Source organism: Theropithecus gelada, chromosome 9, assembly GCF_003255815.1.
Source record: "Theropithecus gelada isolate Dixy chromosome 9, Tgel_1.0, whole genome shotgun sequence".
Lineage (NCBI taxonomy): Eukaryota > Metazoa > Chordata > Mammalia > Primates > Cercopithecidae > Theropithecus > Theropithecus gelada.
In genome coordinates, this window is record NC_037677.1 from 61,759,886 (window position 1) to 61,775,285 (window position 15,400).

The 15,400-nt window shown below is 45.3% G+C and overlaps 2 protein-coding genes across 8 annotated transcripts in view; one reads left to right on the forward strand and one right to left on the reverse strand.

Moving 5' to 3' along the window:
- Positions 1–15,400, reverse strand: part of ANAPC16 (anaphase promoting complex subunit 16) — a 29,469-nt gene that overhangs the window by 13,506 nt on the left and 563 nt on the right. The window contains exons 1-2 of one of the 5 annotated variants that reach the window (XM_025395773.1): positions 3,900–3,939; positions 1,452–1,479 (exon numbers count right to left, since the gene is read on the reverse strand). The exons of 1 other annotated variant lie outside the window; for it this stretch is intronic. The gene's annotated coding sequence lies outside the window, so the exon portion shown is untranslated. Of the gene's footprint in view, positions 1–1,451; positions 1,480–3,899; positions 3,940–6,409; positions 6,642–15,400 lie in introns of those variants that run through there. 3 more of the 5 variants (XM_025395770.1, XM_025395771.1, XM_025395772.1) reach the window with 3 other exon arrangements.
- The window catches only part of ASCC1 (activating signal cointegrator 1 complex subunit 1), a 116,711-nt gene continuing 105,237 nt past the window's right edge, over positions 3,927–15,400 (forward strand). The window contains exons 1-3 of one of the 3 annotated variants that reach the window (XM_025395767.1): positions 3,927–5,273; positions 9,269–9,402; positions 11,366–11,465. In XM_025395767.1, the coding sequence (XP_025251552.1) occupies positions 5,233–5,273; positions 9,269–9,402; positions 11,366–11,465 (275 nt within the window). In that variant the 5' untranslated portion in view covers positions 3,927–5,232. Of the gene's footprint in view, positions 5,281–6,532; positions 6,812–9,257; positions 9,403–11,365; positions 11,466–15,400 lie in introns of those variants that run through there. The other 2 variants (XM_025395768.1, XM_025395769.1) reach the window with 2 other exon arrangements.

Below are 15,400 nucleotides of genomic sequence, written 5' to 3' on the forward strand. Positions count from 1 at the left end.
AGGAGGCTGAGGCAGGAGAATTGCTTGAACCCGGGAGGCGGTGGTTGCAGAGAGCCAAGACTGCACCATTGCACTCCAGCCTGGGTAATAGAGTGAGACTCCATCTCAAAACAAACAAACAAACAAAAAAATTAGCCGGTTGTGGTGGTGGGCGCCTGTAGCCTCAGCTACTCAGCAGACTGAAGCAGGAGAATCACTTGAACCTGGGAGATGGAGGTTGCAGTAAGCTGAGATCACTCCATTGCACTCCAGCCTGTGTGACAGAGCAGACTCTGTCTCAAAAAAAAAAAAGGTTTAGTGCCACGCTGTCTAATAGAACTTTCTGCCATGATGGAAATGTTCCAGTGTTCTATTTCTGCACTGCACAATATGGTAGCCACTAGCTTCATGTTGCACCTATAAACTGGTATGACTGAAGAACTGTATTTTAAATTTTATTTAATATTAATTAAAATTTAAGTAGTCACATGTGGCTATTGGCTGCTGTAATGGATAAAGTTCTAGTATTTAGATTAAAAATAACTTTATATTGATTTGTACACTTGAAAATGGCTAGTGGTTAATTTTATGTTATGTGAATTTTAACCCAATTAGAAGAAAGGACTTCAAAAAGGATTGTAGGCTGGTGGCTAATGCCTATAATGCCAGTACTTTGGGAGGCCGAGGCGGGCAGATCACCTGAGGTCAGGAGTTCAAGAACAGCCTGGTCAACATGACGAAACTCCATCTCTACTAAAATACAAAAATGAGCTGGGCATGGTGGCAGGTGCCTGTCATTCCAGCTACTTGGGAGGCTGAGGTAGGAGAATAGCTTGAACTCAGGAGATGGAGGTTGCAGTGAGCCGAGATGGTGCCATTGCATTCCAGCTTGGGCCACTAGAGCAAAACTCCATCTCGGGGAGCGGGGGTGGGGAGGAGGAAAATGGATTGTAAATGAATTTTTCTCTATAATGGTCAGACAGAATTTTAGCTGAGCTGTTTTTTTTTTGGCCAGTCAGGTGAAGCAGTGGGAGTGGAAAAGGAACAAAGAAATCTGTAACTGGTGGTGATCAGTTAGTGGAAACACCACTGTACCTAGACCAGACTGAATTTTTTTCTTTCTTTCTTTTTTTTTTTTTTTTGCTAGTTGCAAAATGAACATATTTATTATAAAAAAGTTGAAACCTATTGTTTTGAGGCAAGCTCTCACTCTGTCACCCAGGCTGAAGTGCAGTGGCGTGATCATGGCTATTGCAGCCACAATCTCCTGCGCTCAAGCAATCCTCCAACCTCTCAACCTCCCAAGTCGCTGGGACCACAGGTGCATTCCACCATGCTCAGCTATTTTTTTTTTTACTTTTAGTAGAGACAACTTCTCACCATGTTGCCCCCAGGCTGGTAGAGATCTCCTGGGCTCAAGCAATTTTCCCACCTTGGCCTCCTAAACTGTTGAGATTACAGGTGTGAGCCACTATGCCTAGCTGAAACTTATGTTTTTTTCTTTTCTTTTGAGACAGTTTCCCTCTTGTTGCCCAGGCTGGAGTGCAGTGCCGCAATCTCGGCTCACCGCAACTTCTGCCTCCCGGGTTCAAGCAATTCTCCTGCCTCAGCTTCCCAAGTAGCTGGGATTATGAGCATGTGCCACCATGCCCAGCTAATTTTGTATTTTTAGTAGAGATGGGGTTTCTCCATGTTGGTCAGGCTGGTCTTGAACTCCCGACCTCAGGTGATCCACCTGCCTTGGCCTCCCAAAGTGCTGGGATTACAGGCGTGAGCCACCGCACCTGGCCATGTTTTTTGAAAATAGAAAAAAGTGGCCGGGCGCGGTAGCTCACGCCTGTAATCCCAGCACTTTGGGAGGCCGAGACGGGCGGATCACGAGGTCAGGAGATCGAGACCATCCTGGCTAACACGGTGAAACCCCGTCTCTACTAAAATACAAAAAAAATTAGCTGGGCGAGGTGGCAGGCGCCTGTACTCCCAGCTACTCGGGAGGCTGAGGCAGGAGAATGGCATGAACCCGGGAGGCGGGGCTTGCAGTGAGCTGAGATCCAGCCACTGCACTCCAGCCTGGGCAACAGAGCCAGACTCCGTCTCAAAACAAAAAAGAAAATAGAAAAAAGTGAGGAAATGAAATACAAATATAAAATTTATATACATAAAATCCAGTTTCCTAGTAAGGAAAATGATATAGTATGTCTTGAAACACTGGCTGTTCTGTTTGCTTAATTTTGTGATGAAGATTTAAGGTTGTTAGAGAAGCAGAGCTTGGTTTCTGACTTCATTACATGTCTATAAGTAACACTGATTAATAGTGAAGTGGGAACCCGGAACAACGGTAGAACAGCTATTATAACAAGACTGTCAGCAAAAATGCAAATTGATTAATGACATTTTATTTTATTTTATTTTTTGGAGACAGAGTCTCACTATGTTTCCCAGGCTGGAATGCAGTGGCACGATCTTGGTTAACTCCAGCCTTGACCTCCTGGGTACAAGTTATCCTCTCACCTCAGTCTCGCAAGTAGCTGGGACTACAGGCACGTGCCACCAAACTCCACTAATTTTGTTTATTTTTTGTGGAGATAAAGTCTCACTATGTTGCTCAGGCTGGTCTCCAATTCCTGAGCTCAAGTGATTCTCCCACCTCAGCCTCTCAAAGTGCTGGGATTACAGGCCTGAGCCACTCTGCTCAGCCGACATTTTCAATCTTGTTATTAGATCACTCTTCCTTTTTTCTCTGAGCTCTGATAACTTTTCAAATTGTACTCATATCCACAGAGGCAACAACTTTTGGAGTTAGATTAATATCCAATCTTCCAGAATACACTGGGTCAAAATATAGCCTGACAAGTTTTTGAATTGTTTTTGAATTTAAGCAGTAAGGGATCAGGACCAAATCTCTAAGTGAATACCTGGTGGGATTCAAATAAAGTATACAGACAACTTAGTCACCTTTTGGAGAGTAGCTCAGTCTTTATTTCCCATCAGTTCAGAGTAGAACCCACGGTGAACTGTTTATATATCTCACCTAAGATTTAAAACTCTATTTTTCCTACACCCTGATAAATGCTCTATTCAGTTGCAAATGCTTTGTACTTTATATTTTGAAGTCAGGTGCTCAGCAGAGCACCCAAGCAACTGCCAGAGTGAGGACAGCTTCTAAAGGTAGCCACAGTGTGACTTCTAAGCTGAATATAATCAAAGGAATTCCCTTTCATCCTGTTTTCTTTCAAACTCTCAGAACTTCTATCGTTCCATACACAAAACAGCCAGAGTTAAAAACTGGAGCACAGAATCAGCACAAAGCTAACTTTAAATAAGCAGTTTTCTGCTGAGGTGGAAGGATAAACCTAAATAATTTCTAGCTCTAAAGATTTCAGTTAAATTTTGAACGCTACCAGCAAGTGGTAAATGAGAGTAAAGCAAAACTAATAAACTCTAGGTTGTAACTGCTCTCAGGGCAGGCATTAACTGATAACCAGAACCAAACATAACACCTGGTCTATGGTAAGGAAGTAGCTGTTCATTTCAGTAAATGTTTGCTGAGTGAATTAAATATTTCACAGAAACCACAGATTCCTTAAAAGTCATCTAACCCAACTTCCTTATTTTATACATGAAAAAATAAAACTGAGGTGTAGAGACAATTTTAGCTTATCTGCCGTGACATTCTGAAGCAATGGCTTGTTGGCATGTCATTTGTCATGTGCAAGGTAAAGCAGCATAGTGGGTAAGATTATGAAGCCTCTCTGAGTTCTGGTTTTGCTACTTACTTGCTGCAAGACTGTGGACAAATCATTTCACCCATTTATACCTAGTGTTCCATTATTGGAACGCTAAGCATGTGGGAGTTATTTATATCGTACTGCTCAAGGTCATTGCCAAGGTCTGATGGCAAAAATGTAAAAAATTGCAACTTCTGTTTTTTTTTTTTTTTTTTTTTTGAGATGGAGTTTCGCTCTTGTTGCCCAGGCTGGAGTGCAACAGCACGATCTTGGCTCACCGCAACCTCCGCGTCCGCCTCCCACTCTGGGATCTTTTTGTTCTTTGGTTGTCTTATCTGCAAAACGGGAAACAGGTTGAGTACCCTTCATCCCAAATGCTTGGGACTGGAGGTATTTTGGATTTCGGATTCTTTCCCAGGTTTTGGGATATTTGCATTATACGTAACGATTAAGCCTCCCAAATCCGAAAATCTAAAATTCAAAATGCTCCAAAAAGCACTTCCTTTGACCATCCCGTCAGTGCTCAAAAGTTTTAAATTTTGGAGGATTTTGGATTTCTAGATTAAGGATACTCAACCTGTAATAACATCACCTACCTCACACAGGTGTGACAAAGATTAATTAATACACGTAAAACACTTGGAACGGTTACAGGCTTAGTAAACACTTCATAAATCTTGGCTGTTCAAAATCATTAACGGAGAGTTACTCCTGAGTGTTTTTCTTATGCAGATCCCAGTTTTTCACACTTACTATGAAAAAACCTCATGGAAAAAGTCTTAATTCTCTCCATCTAACAGAGTTAGCAACCTCCCAGAGGGGAAAGAATCTGCTCAGGAGGAGGGCCAATACCTTCTATTAAGCACTTTACACTTTCATTTTTATTTATTTATTTTTTTTGAGACGGAGTCTCGCTCTATTAAGTGCTTCTATTAAGCACTCCAGGCTGGAGTGCAGTGGTGCGATCTCGGCTCACTGCAAACTCTGCTTCCCGGGTTCACGCCATTCTCCCGTCTCAGCCTCCCGAGTTGCTGGGACTACAGGCGCCCGCCACCACTCCCGGCTAATTTTTTGTATTGTTTTTAGTAGAAACGGGGTTTCACCATGTTAGCCAGGATAATCTTGATCTCCCGACCTCGTGATCCGGCCCGCCTCGGCCTCCCAAAGTGCTGGGATGACAGGTGTGAGCCACTGCGCCCGGCCTACACTTTCATTTTAAGGTTCATGATCTTAAGAAACATCCTGCCACCTTCGAAGTCTTTCTACCCTCAATGCCGAGCACAGAACCTGGGTCACAGTGTTTCCACAGTGCTTCCTGAGCATTTCGGATGAATGAATGAAGAACAAATGACAGAACGCAGGGCTCAGCAAAGGTTATGCAGGAGATAGACAAGCGTGGTGTCATCAGTATTGGTTCATTACGGATTTTTTTCTCATTGTGCAGATCTATTCGCACAACTCTATTTTCAACTAGTCTGCGAGGCCCACCGGAGGTGCTCAGTAATGTTCTGTTGAACAAATACTGATGAAGTATCCTGGGATTTGGCCCTGTCAGGGGAAGTTGGGGCTGACAGTGGAGATCCTCACAGGAGAGTAACGATGCTTTGTGGACAGATTGCTGTGTCCGAGCTAAGATGCTTAAACATTTACTTCATGTACGGCGGGGATGACCTCGCATTCATAGTTTTTTTTTTTTTTTTTTTTTTTTGAGACGGAGTCTCGCTGTGTCGCCCAGGCTGGAGTGCAGTGGCCGGATCTCAGCTCACTGCAAGCTCCGCCTCCCGGGTTTTTACGCCATTCTCCTGCCTCAGCCTCCCGAGTAGCCGGGACTACAGGCGCCCGCCACCTCGCCCGGCTAGTTTTTCGTATTTTTTAGTAGAGACGGGGTTTCACCGTGTTAGCCAGGATGGTCTCGGCCTCCCAAAGTGCTGGGATTACAGGCTTGAGCCACCGCGCCCGGCCGATAGTTTTTTTTTTTTTGAGACGGAGTCTCCCTCTGTCGCCCAGGCCAGTATGCAGTGGCACAATCTCGGCTCACTGCAAGCTCCGCCTCCCGGGTTCACGCCATTCTCCTGCCTCAGCCTCCCCAGTAGCTGGGACTACAGGCGCCTGCCACCACGCCCAGCTAATTTTGTTTTGTATTTAACACGGTGAAACCCCGTGTTAGCCAGTATGACCTCGATCTCCTGACCTCGTGATCCGCCAGCCTCGGCCTCCCAAAGTGCTGGGATTACAGGCGTGGGCCACCGCGCCCGGCCTTCATAGTTTTACGAATATAAATTCCTTTCCTTTCTAACAGACATATGCCTATTTTCTTAAAAAGAGTAATTCCTTAAAAGTTCCTACCCTAGTACAAAGGCAAATCATTACAAGCAATCATTAAATTCCATCATCAAAAAATCGTTCCACTTCAAAACAGCTGGATTACAACCCAAACCAAACAGACGCCGCAGCTGTAACCGGGGGTGGGGTGGGCGTGGAGAGAGAGTGGCCAGAGAGGGGAGCGGTCAGAACACCAGCGGCTCCCAAGCTAACTCCTAGCCACATTTCCCACCCAGCTGGGTCCACAGGAAACGACGCCATCGGCGCTGTCCCACTGCGCAGGCGCCACCCCTTGGCCCGCATGCGCACTCAGTCAAACCCGGCCTGGGAAAATTTCCTGTCGCACGTCTGCTACAGCAGTCTCCTGTTTCTCCTCCTACCTTCTCCATTTTTCTAGTCCCTGCAGGTAGGATCCTAGGGGTTAACTCCCTTTTCACCAAGCTCCCGAGGGCCCTTCAGCCCTCGGCCTCTTACCTCAGCGGCTTCAGCACTTTCCCCTACAGCCCCGCCCCCAGGACCAGCCGGAGCGGTCACGCTCACCACGACGAGGACGGCGGCGTGCTCGCGCCTCCACGAAGGGGCCCGCGGCGAAGGCGGCGTGCGCGCGCCCGTGCCGTGGTGGGCGTGGCCGGGGCGGAGACGCTAGGTGGGGAGCCGAGAACGCGCTCGTGGAGAGGAATTCCGGTTCCTTTGCCTCCTCGCCCTACCTTGGTTTACCTGCAGCCGCCTAGTCCTCCTCTGCTCCTTCTCTTTGATGATTCGGGGTCTCGGCTTCCCTCACGATATTGCAGAAAGACACGGCTTTCCTCTTCCTCTCCAAACCACCTCGAAGCAGGGTTAAGTTGGTTATTCCCGCCTTTCCTTCCGAGCAGTCTCGTAGCGCAGGGCCATGTAGGACAGGTAGATGCTGCGTTTGCTGTCTCCGCGACGACTACCTGTTTTTCCGGAGCTCTTGTTCTGAGGGCCCGACTTTCACCTTAGTCTGCTTTTGTGGGGAACTTTTTTTTTTTTTTAGCTTTCGCCTTGAAAGTGTTTTTTCATTGAGAACTTTAGAGGCCTCAGGGAATAGACCACTGGGTTGTGATGTCATCGACTATTGCTAATGATGTGCTCTTTTCCTCTATCCATGTCGGTTTACCTTCTATGTTGTTATTTCTCACAAAACCTCTTGGTTCTGTAAGCACACAAATAATCAATTATTATTTTATTTTATTTATTTTTTTGAGACGAAGTCTCGCTCTGTCACCCAGGCTGGAGTGCAGTGGCGCGATCTCAGCTCACTGCAACCTCCGCCTCTCAGGCTTAAGCGATTCTCGTGCCACATCAGCCTTCCGAGTAGCTGGGATTACAGGCGCCCGCCACCAAGCCCGGCTACTTTTTGTATTTTCAGTAGAGACGGGTTTCACCATCTTGACCAGGCTGGTGTTGAACTCCTGACCTCAGATGATCCACCCACCTCGGCCTCCCAAAGTCCAGACGTGAGCCACCGCGTCCACGTTGGCTTGAGCGTTAGTGTATTTAGTAAGGATCAACTTGTTTTCTTTGGAACTCTTCAGTATTTTGGGCTTCAAGACTAAGCTGTACGTGGTAGGAATACTGGCTGAATTTAACTTCAGCTAGCCTATAAGGAACCTTTGTTTCCTAAATTATTGGATCCATTAAGTGGTGTGACCAGAAGCTTGGCTTCTCAGTGAGTGATGTGCATTTTGTTGGGCAGTGGCCTGTAGAAACTGGATTCCTCCCCTCAGCAGTATATTGGTCTGAGAACCATATTGGTTAAGTTGTTATTAATTTACTGCTTTGACAGGCAACTGGAACTGATTGTTTTGTGTGAATTTCTAGCACCTCTGAAAGTACTTACGGGCTTTTTTTTTTCTGGATGGTTAAGTGTATTAAATATCCCTCATTGTCTTTCTCTTGCTAGATAGAGTTTGCTGGGCGCAGTGGCTTACTCCTGTAATCCCAGCACTTTGGGAGGCTGAGGCTGGTGGATCACCTGAGGCCAGGAGTTCCAGATCAGCCTGGCCAAAATGACGAAACCCAGTCTCTACTAAAAATAACAAAAAATTAGCCGGGGGTGGTGGCGGATGCCTGCAGTTCCAGCAACTTGGAAGGCTGAGGCAGGAGAATCACTTGAACCCGGGAGGCAGAGGTTACAGTGAGCAGAGATTGTGTCATTGCATTCCAGCCTGGGGGACAAGAGCAAGACACCGTCTCAAAAAAAAAAAGATACTGTGCAAATGGTTAGATAACCACTGAAGTTCGCATTTTACTTATTAGGTTAAAGTAATAAAGAGAGCTTTATTCTCTCTTTCAAAGGCTGCCTTTTATTTTTAATCTCTTTTTTTTTGAGAAACAGGGTGTCGCCATGTTGCCCAGGCTGGTTTCAAACTCTTGGGCTCAAGCAGTCCTCCTTCCTCAGCCTCCCAAAGTGCTGGGAGTACAGGTGTAAGCCACCATGCCCGGCCCTTTTCTCTTTTTCTTTCTTTTTTTTTAAGACGGAGTTGCGCTCTGTTGCCCAGGCTGGAGTGCAGCGGTGCGATCGCGGCTCACTGCAACCTCCGCCTCCCGGGTTCAAGAGATTCTCCTGCCTCACCCTCCTGAGTACCTGGGATTACAGGCACGTGACACCATGCCCAGCTAATTTTTGTATTTGTAGTAGAAACGGGGTTTCACCCTGTTGGTCAGGCTGGTCTTGAACTCCTGACCTGGTGATCCGCCCACCTCGGCCTACCAAAGTGCTGGAATTACAGGTGTGAGCCACCGTACCTGGTCCTCTTTTTCTTTTCTTAGAGGCGAGGCCTCACTATGTTCACAAGGCTGGTCTTGAACTCCAAACTCAACCAATCCTCTCACCTTGGCCTCCCAAAGTGCTAGGATTACAGATGTGAGCCACTGCTCCCCTCCCTCCCTCTCTCCCTTCCTTCCTTTCTTTCTTTCTTTTTTTTTTTTTAAAGAGTATATGCCTTTTAATCCCTTTTTTTTGGGGGGTGGGTGATAAATAGTTTACAAATTACTTTGCTCTCTAGAGTGAGCCAGTGTGGTAGAAAATACAGCAGTTAACCTAAACTGGTTTACAGATGGGAAATCCAATGGGAAACAGTGCTGCTTTTGTGTAGGAAATACTGTGAACTGATGCCCAATTCAGACCTACACAATGGTTCAGATACTAGAGATAGGACGTTTAATTCTCACTAAGAAGGGTAAGATGGTAATTATATTTTTCAGGACGTCATCAGAATATTATTTGAAGAAAGTGTCATGGAAGTTCTGCGTCCACAGCTTATAAGAATTGATGGCCGGAATTACAGGAAGAATCCAGTCCAAGAACAGACCTATCAACATGAAGAAGATGAAGAGGACTTCTATCAAGGTAATCCTAGTTGCTCATTGGTCAGATAAGAAGTAAAATGTCCTGTGTATTGTAGGATCAATTTTTTGTTTGTTTCAATGTGTTTCTATGTCAGCACTGAAATTTGAGATGTTTGGCCTCATATAGCTCTGTTTTTGTTCATGTCTAAGGGTACTGATGAGTTTGAGTTTAGCTGAAGTATTTTTGGTTGCAATTTATAAGTTATGTTTCTTCTTTGTACAGAGGTTTAAATATCATAAGGAGAAATTTTAGTTATTAATATTAACCATTAATATTCTATGACAAAATTAAGTTCCTTTGTCTGTGGAGTTGTAATTATTATTATTAGAGATGGAGTCTCGCTCTGTCACCTAGGCTGAAATGCAGTAATGTAATCTCCACTCACTGCAACCTCTGCCTCCCAGGTTCAAGTGATTCTGGTGCCTCAGCCTCCCAAGTAGCTGGGACTACAGGCATGTGCCACAATGCCCAGCTAATTTTTGTATTTTTAGTAGAGACAGGGTTTCACCATGTTGGCCAGGCTGGTCTTGAACTCCTGACCTCAAGTGATCCACCTGCCTCGGCCTCTCAAAGTGCTGGGATTATAGACGTGAGCCACCGCACCTGGCCCTAAAGTAATTATATATAAATTTTTGAAATAAATGAACATATGTATTTAGTCCATTGCCCAGTAATGTTACCAAAATCCTCAGATGCCCATGTCCCTTTTGTAGAACATTGTGGTATTTGCATGTAACCTACACACATCCTACTTTAAATCCTCTTTTGTAATACATATGATACACAATACAATGCAAATGCTCTGTAAATAGTTGTTGTACTGTATTGTTTATTATTATTATTATTATTATTTTTCGAGACAGAGTTTTGCTCTTGTCACCCAGGCTGGAGTGCAGTGGCATGATCTGGGCTCTCTGTAACCTCCACCTCCCGAGTTCAAGCAGTTCTGCCTCAGCCTCCCCAGTAGCTGAGACTACAGGCGCCCGCCACCACACGTGGCTAATTTTTGTATTTTCAGTTGAGATGGTGTTTCACCATGTTGGCCAGCCTGGTCTCAAACTCCTGACTTTGGGTGATCTGCCTGCCTCGGCCTCCCAAAGTGCTGGGATTACAGGCATGAGCCACCATGCCTAGCCTGTATTGTTTTTTAATTTGTTTTATTTTTATTGCTGTGTTGTTATTTTATTTTATTTTTTCCAAGTAATTTTTTTTTTTTTTTAAGAGACAAGCCCATTCTGGAGTGCAGTGGCATGACCTTGGTTCACTGCAGCGTCACCTCCTGGGCTCAAATGATTCTTCCACATCATCTTCCTGAGTAGTGGGGACTACGAGCATGTGCCACCATGCCCAGCTAATCTTTGTAGAGATGAGGGGTTTTACTTTGTTGCCCAGGCTGGATTTTTTTTCAAATATTTTCAGTCTGTGGTTGGTTGAATCCACTGATGGGGAATCCCTGTATATGGAGGGCCAACTGTATATAGAAACCTTTGGTAAACTTTAGTTTGTTAATCAGGCACAGTGAGAGATTAATAACAATCACTAACAAAATAGAACAGTTATAACAATACATTGTAATAAAGGTGATGTGAATGTGGTCTCTCTGTCTCATGCCCAGTATCTTATTGTAGTAATGGTTTCGGACAGCAGTTAACTGCAGGTAACTGAAAACTTGGAAAGCGAAACCACAGATGAGGGGGAACTACTGTATACATGTGCTACCTTCCCAGGGTTCCAAGACTGAAAGATTTAAAATAGTCATTATGTGTTTTTTTATGGTTTATTTCTTATAAGATAGGTCGGAAGGAGTATCAGAGCAGTGTCATGGAATGTACAGTGTCTGGCTGTTTTTTATGCCTGTGTATTGCTTTTTTTAAACGCCCCAACAGCGGTTGACAGCTGAGGCAAAAGCTGTTGTCCACAGAGCAACATTGTTTCTGAGTGAGATGTCATGGTTTCTGTGCAGGCTCCATGGAGTGTGCTGATGAGCCCTGTGATGCGTACGAGGTGGAGCAGACCCCACAAGGATTCCGGTCTACTGTGAGGGCCCCCAGCTTGCTCTATAAGTGAGTCATGTCCCCAACAGCTTCATGGGGAGAGACTTCCAGGAAACTCAGTGGGAAGTGGACTCTTTGGTCTTCCATACTTATTGCGATGCTTGATTACTAATGATAAAATGATAAAATGTCCTAAAGTGTCAGAGGACTGATTACAGATTAATTTCATTGTTCCACATGCATCACTAAGCTGATTTTGCCTCTTAGGCCATTCTTGTGTTGCTATGAAGAAATACCTGAGCCTGGGTAATTTATAAAGAAAAGAGGTTTCGGCCAGGTGCGGTGGCTCATGCCTGTAATCCTGGCACTTTGGGAGGCCAAGGCAGATGGATCACGTGAGGTCGGAAGTTCAAGACCAGCCTGGTCAACATGGTGAAACCCTGTCTCTACTAAATATACAAAAATTAGCCGGGTGTGGTGGTGAGCACCTGTAATCCCAGCTACTCGGGAGGCTGAGGCAGGAGAATCACTTGAACCTGGGAGGCAGAGGTTGCAGTGAGCAGAGATTCATGCCATTGCACTCCAGCCTGGGCAACAAGAGTGAAACTTAGTCTTAAAAAAAAAAAAAAAGGAAAAGAGGTTTCACTGGCTCATGACTCTACAGACACTACAAGCATGGCACCGGCATCTGGGGAGGCCTCAGGGACCTTTTACTCTTGGCAGAAGCTGAAGTGGGAGCAGGCATGTCACATGGTGAAAGCAGGAGCAAAAACCATGGGAGGTGAGGTGCCACACACTTTAAACAACCGGATCTTGTGTGAGCTCACTCATTGCCAAGGAGATAGTGCTAAGCCATCATGAGGGATCTACCCCCATGTTCCAAACACCTGCCACCAGGCCCCACTTTCAACACTTGAGAGTTACATTTCAGCATGAGATTTGGCAGGGACACAGATCCAAACCACATCACCTTTTATTTATTTTATTTATTTGTTTATTTTGAGATGGAGTTTCGCTCTTTCACCCAGGCAGGAGTGCAATGGGACGATCTTGGCTCACTGCAACCTCCGCCCCCAGAGTTCAAGCCATCCTCCTGCCTCAGCCTCCTGAGTAGCTGGGATAATAGGTGCCTGCCATGCCTGGCTAATTTTTGTATTTTTAGTAGAGATGGGATTTCGCCATGTTGGCTAGGTTGGTCTTGAACTCCTGACCTCAGGTGATCCACCTGCCTCGGCTTCCCAAAGTGCCGGCATTATAGGCATGAGCCTCCGCACCCAGCCTATTTTTATTATTATTATGTTTTTGAGACAGAGCGTCTCACTGTTGCCAGGCTAGAGTGTAGTGGCACAATCTCAGCTCACTGCAGCCTTGACTGCCCAGGCTAAAGTGATCCTCCTACCTCAGCCTCCCAAGTAGCTGGGACTGGCACACACCACCAAGCCTGGCTAATTTTTTGAATTACTTGTAGAGATGGGGTTTTACTATGTTTCCGAGGCTGATCTTGACCTCCTGGACTCAAGTGATCCTCCCACCTTGGTCTCCCAAAGTGTTAGAATGAGCCATGCCGAACCACCATATCCCATACTACCTTTTAAATATCTTTTTTTTTTTTTTTTTAAAAGGCAGGGCTTTGCTTTTGCTTTGTTACCCGGCTGGAGTGCAGTGGTGCGATCTTGGATCACTGGAGCCTTGACTTCCTGGGCTCAAGTGATCCTCCCTGCTTCAACCCCCCAAAATAGCTGGGACTATAGTTGTGCGCCACCACACCTGGCTAATTTTTTGCATTTTTGATAGAGACAGGGTTTCTCCATATTGCCCAGGCTGGTCTTGAGCTCTGGAACTCAAGCAGTCCACCTGCCTTGGCCTCCCAGTGGGCAGGTATTACAAATGTGTTAAATATATTTTGAATCTACCAGCTATCTGTATCTTCACTACTACCGCTCTGCCTTTTCTGTGGATTACTTAAAATAGCCTGCTTATTGGTCTCTGCACACACATACACACACACACATATATTTTGAGACAGAGTCTCACTCTGTCGCCCAGGCTGGTGTACAGTGGCATGATGTTGGCTCACTGCAACCTCCTCCGTTTTGGTTCAAGCGATTCTCTTGCATCAGACTCCTGAGTAGCTGGAACTACAGGCCTGCACTACTACACCTGGCTAAGTTTTGTATTTTTAGTAGAGGTGGGGTTTTACCATGTTGGCTAGGCTGGTCTCGAACTCTTGACCTCAGGTGATCCGCCCCCTTGGCCTGCCAAAGTGTTGGGATTACAGGCATGAGCCACCGTGCTTGGCCACAAATGGTTTCATCAACCTTGATAGCAGTCTAAACACCTATTAAATATAAAATTTTCCTGGAATATGACCAAATCAGGCTCTTGTGATGTTTTTTCCTAAGAAACATGATTTTAGAAAGTCGTGGCTCAGTTTCCTGAAGAAAAAAAAAAAAAATCAGTGTAACAGGTCTTGGTTTGTATCTGCTACTGCTGAGGTGTGTAAAAGTTCCTTGCATGATTCTAACTTGATAATCTTTTGATTTCTCTATATTCTAAGCACTCATTATGTGCCAGGTGATTTGCATGTTAGATTAGGTATTGGCTCTGATAAATCCTAATTAATAGATAATATTTACTCAGAAGGCTGAGTGTGGTGGCTCATACCTGTAATCCCAGCACTTTGGGAGGCCAAGATGGGAGGATTACTTGAGCCCATGAGTTGGAGACCACCCAGCTTGGGCAACATGGTGAGACCCCATTTCTACAATAAATGAATGAATGAATGAATGAACGAATGAATGAATAGAAATAGGTAAATTAGCCAGGCTTGGTAGTGAGTGCTTGTAGTCCCAGCTACTTGGGAGGCTGAAGCCAGGAGTATTGCTTGAGCCCAGAGGTTCAAGGTTACAGTGAGCTATGATTGTGCCATGTAGTTCCACCTGGGCAACAGAGCAATATCCTCTGTCAAAAATAAATAAATAAATAAATAAAAAATACTAAGAAGATTTTCTTTCTTAGGAATAATTTCTGTAGGCTTATTTGGATCAAGAAACAAATTACCTGGCCAAACTAATTTATAATCAGAGCCTAATATTGACAACACCTGTCCATGGGTTCGGTCTCATGCTGTGGTTCTTAGCCTCAGGTGCACAGGAGAATCATCTGGGGAGTTTCTAAAATTCCCAGTGCTTGGGTGCACCCTAGACCAATTAAATCAGAGTCTGTGGGAGCAGGACTCAGATATCACTATTTGAAGCCCCCCAGGTGATTCCAGTGTATAGCCAAGACTGAGAACCACTTGACCTGGTAGGAGTTTCCTCTTATGTATTCAACTAAGGAGTCACCTTGTCACTGCTTATTTGTGTTACTGTAGTGAATATTTTATTTATTTTATTTTATTATTTTGATACGGAGTCTCACTCTGTTGCCGAGGCTGGAGTGCAGTGGCGTGATCTGGGCTCACTGCAACCTCTGCCTCCCCGGTTCAAGCGATTCTCCTACTTCAGCCTCCCGAGTAGCTGGGACTGCAGGCATGTGCCACCATGCCTGGCTAATTTTTTTGTGTTTTTGTTAGAGATGGGGTTTTGCCATGTTGGTCAGGCTGACCTCAGGTGATCTGCCTGCCTTGCATCCCAGAGTGCTGGAATTACAGGCAAGAACCACTGTGCCTGCCCTATAGTGAATATTTTAGATTTTCCATGGAAACCTCTTTTCAGTCCAACTATACTTTTAACTGGAAAGATACCAGTATGGGCTTAATGAGGATAGCATGTGTCATGCTGCATACCTGTTGACTTCAACAGGGATGGCACCATGTTAGTCTGGGGAAGAGACCCAGAGCCAGCAAGTGAGACACAGGGTTTATTGAGGGGACTTGCATAAAGGGCGGTACCGTGGTGGTGGGCTGGACAGAACTTCAACTGCTTGGAAAAAGCATACAGTTTATATAACATTTCCACTTCGCACCCTGCCCCTAGCAGACATCACCTGGCAACCTTTATTTA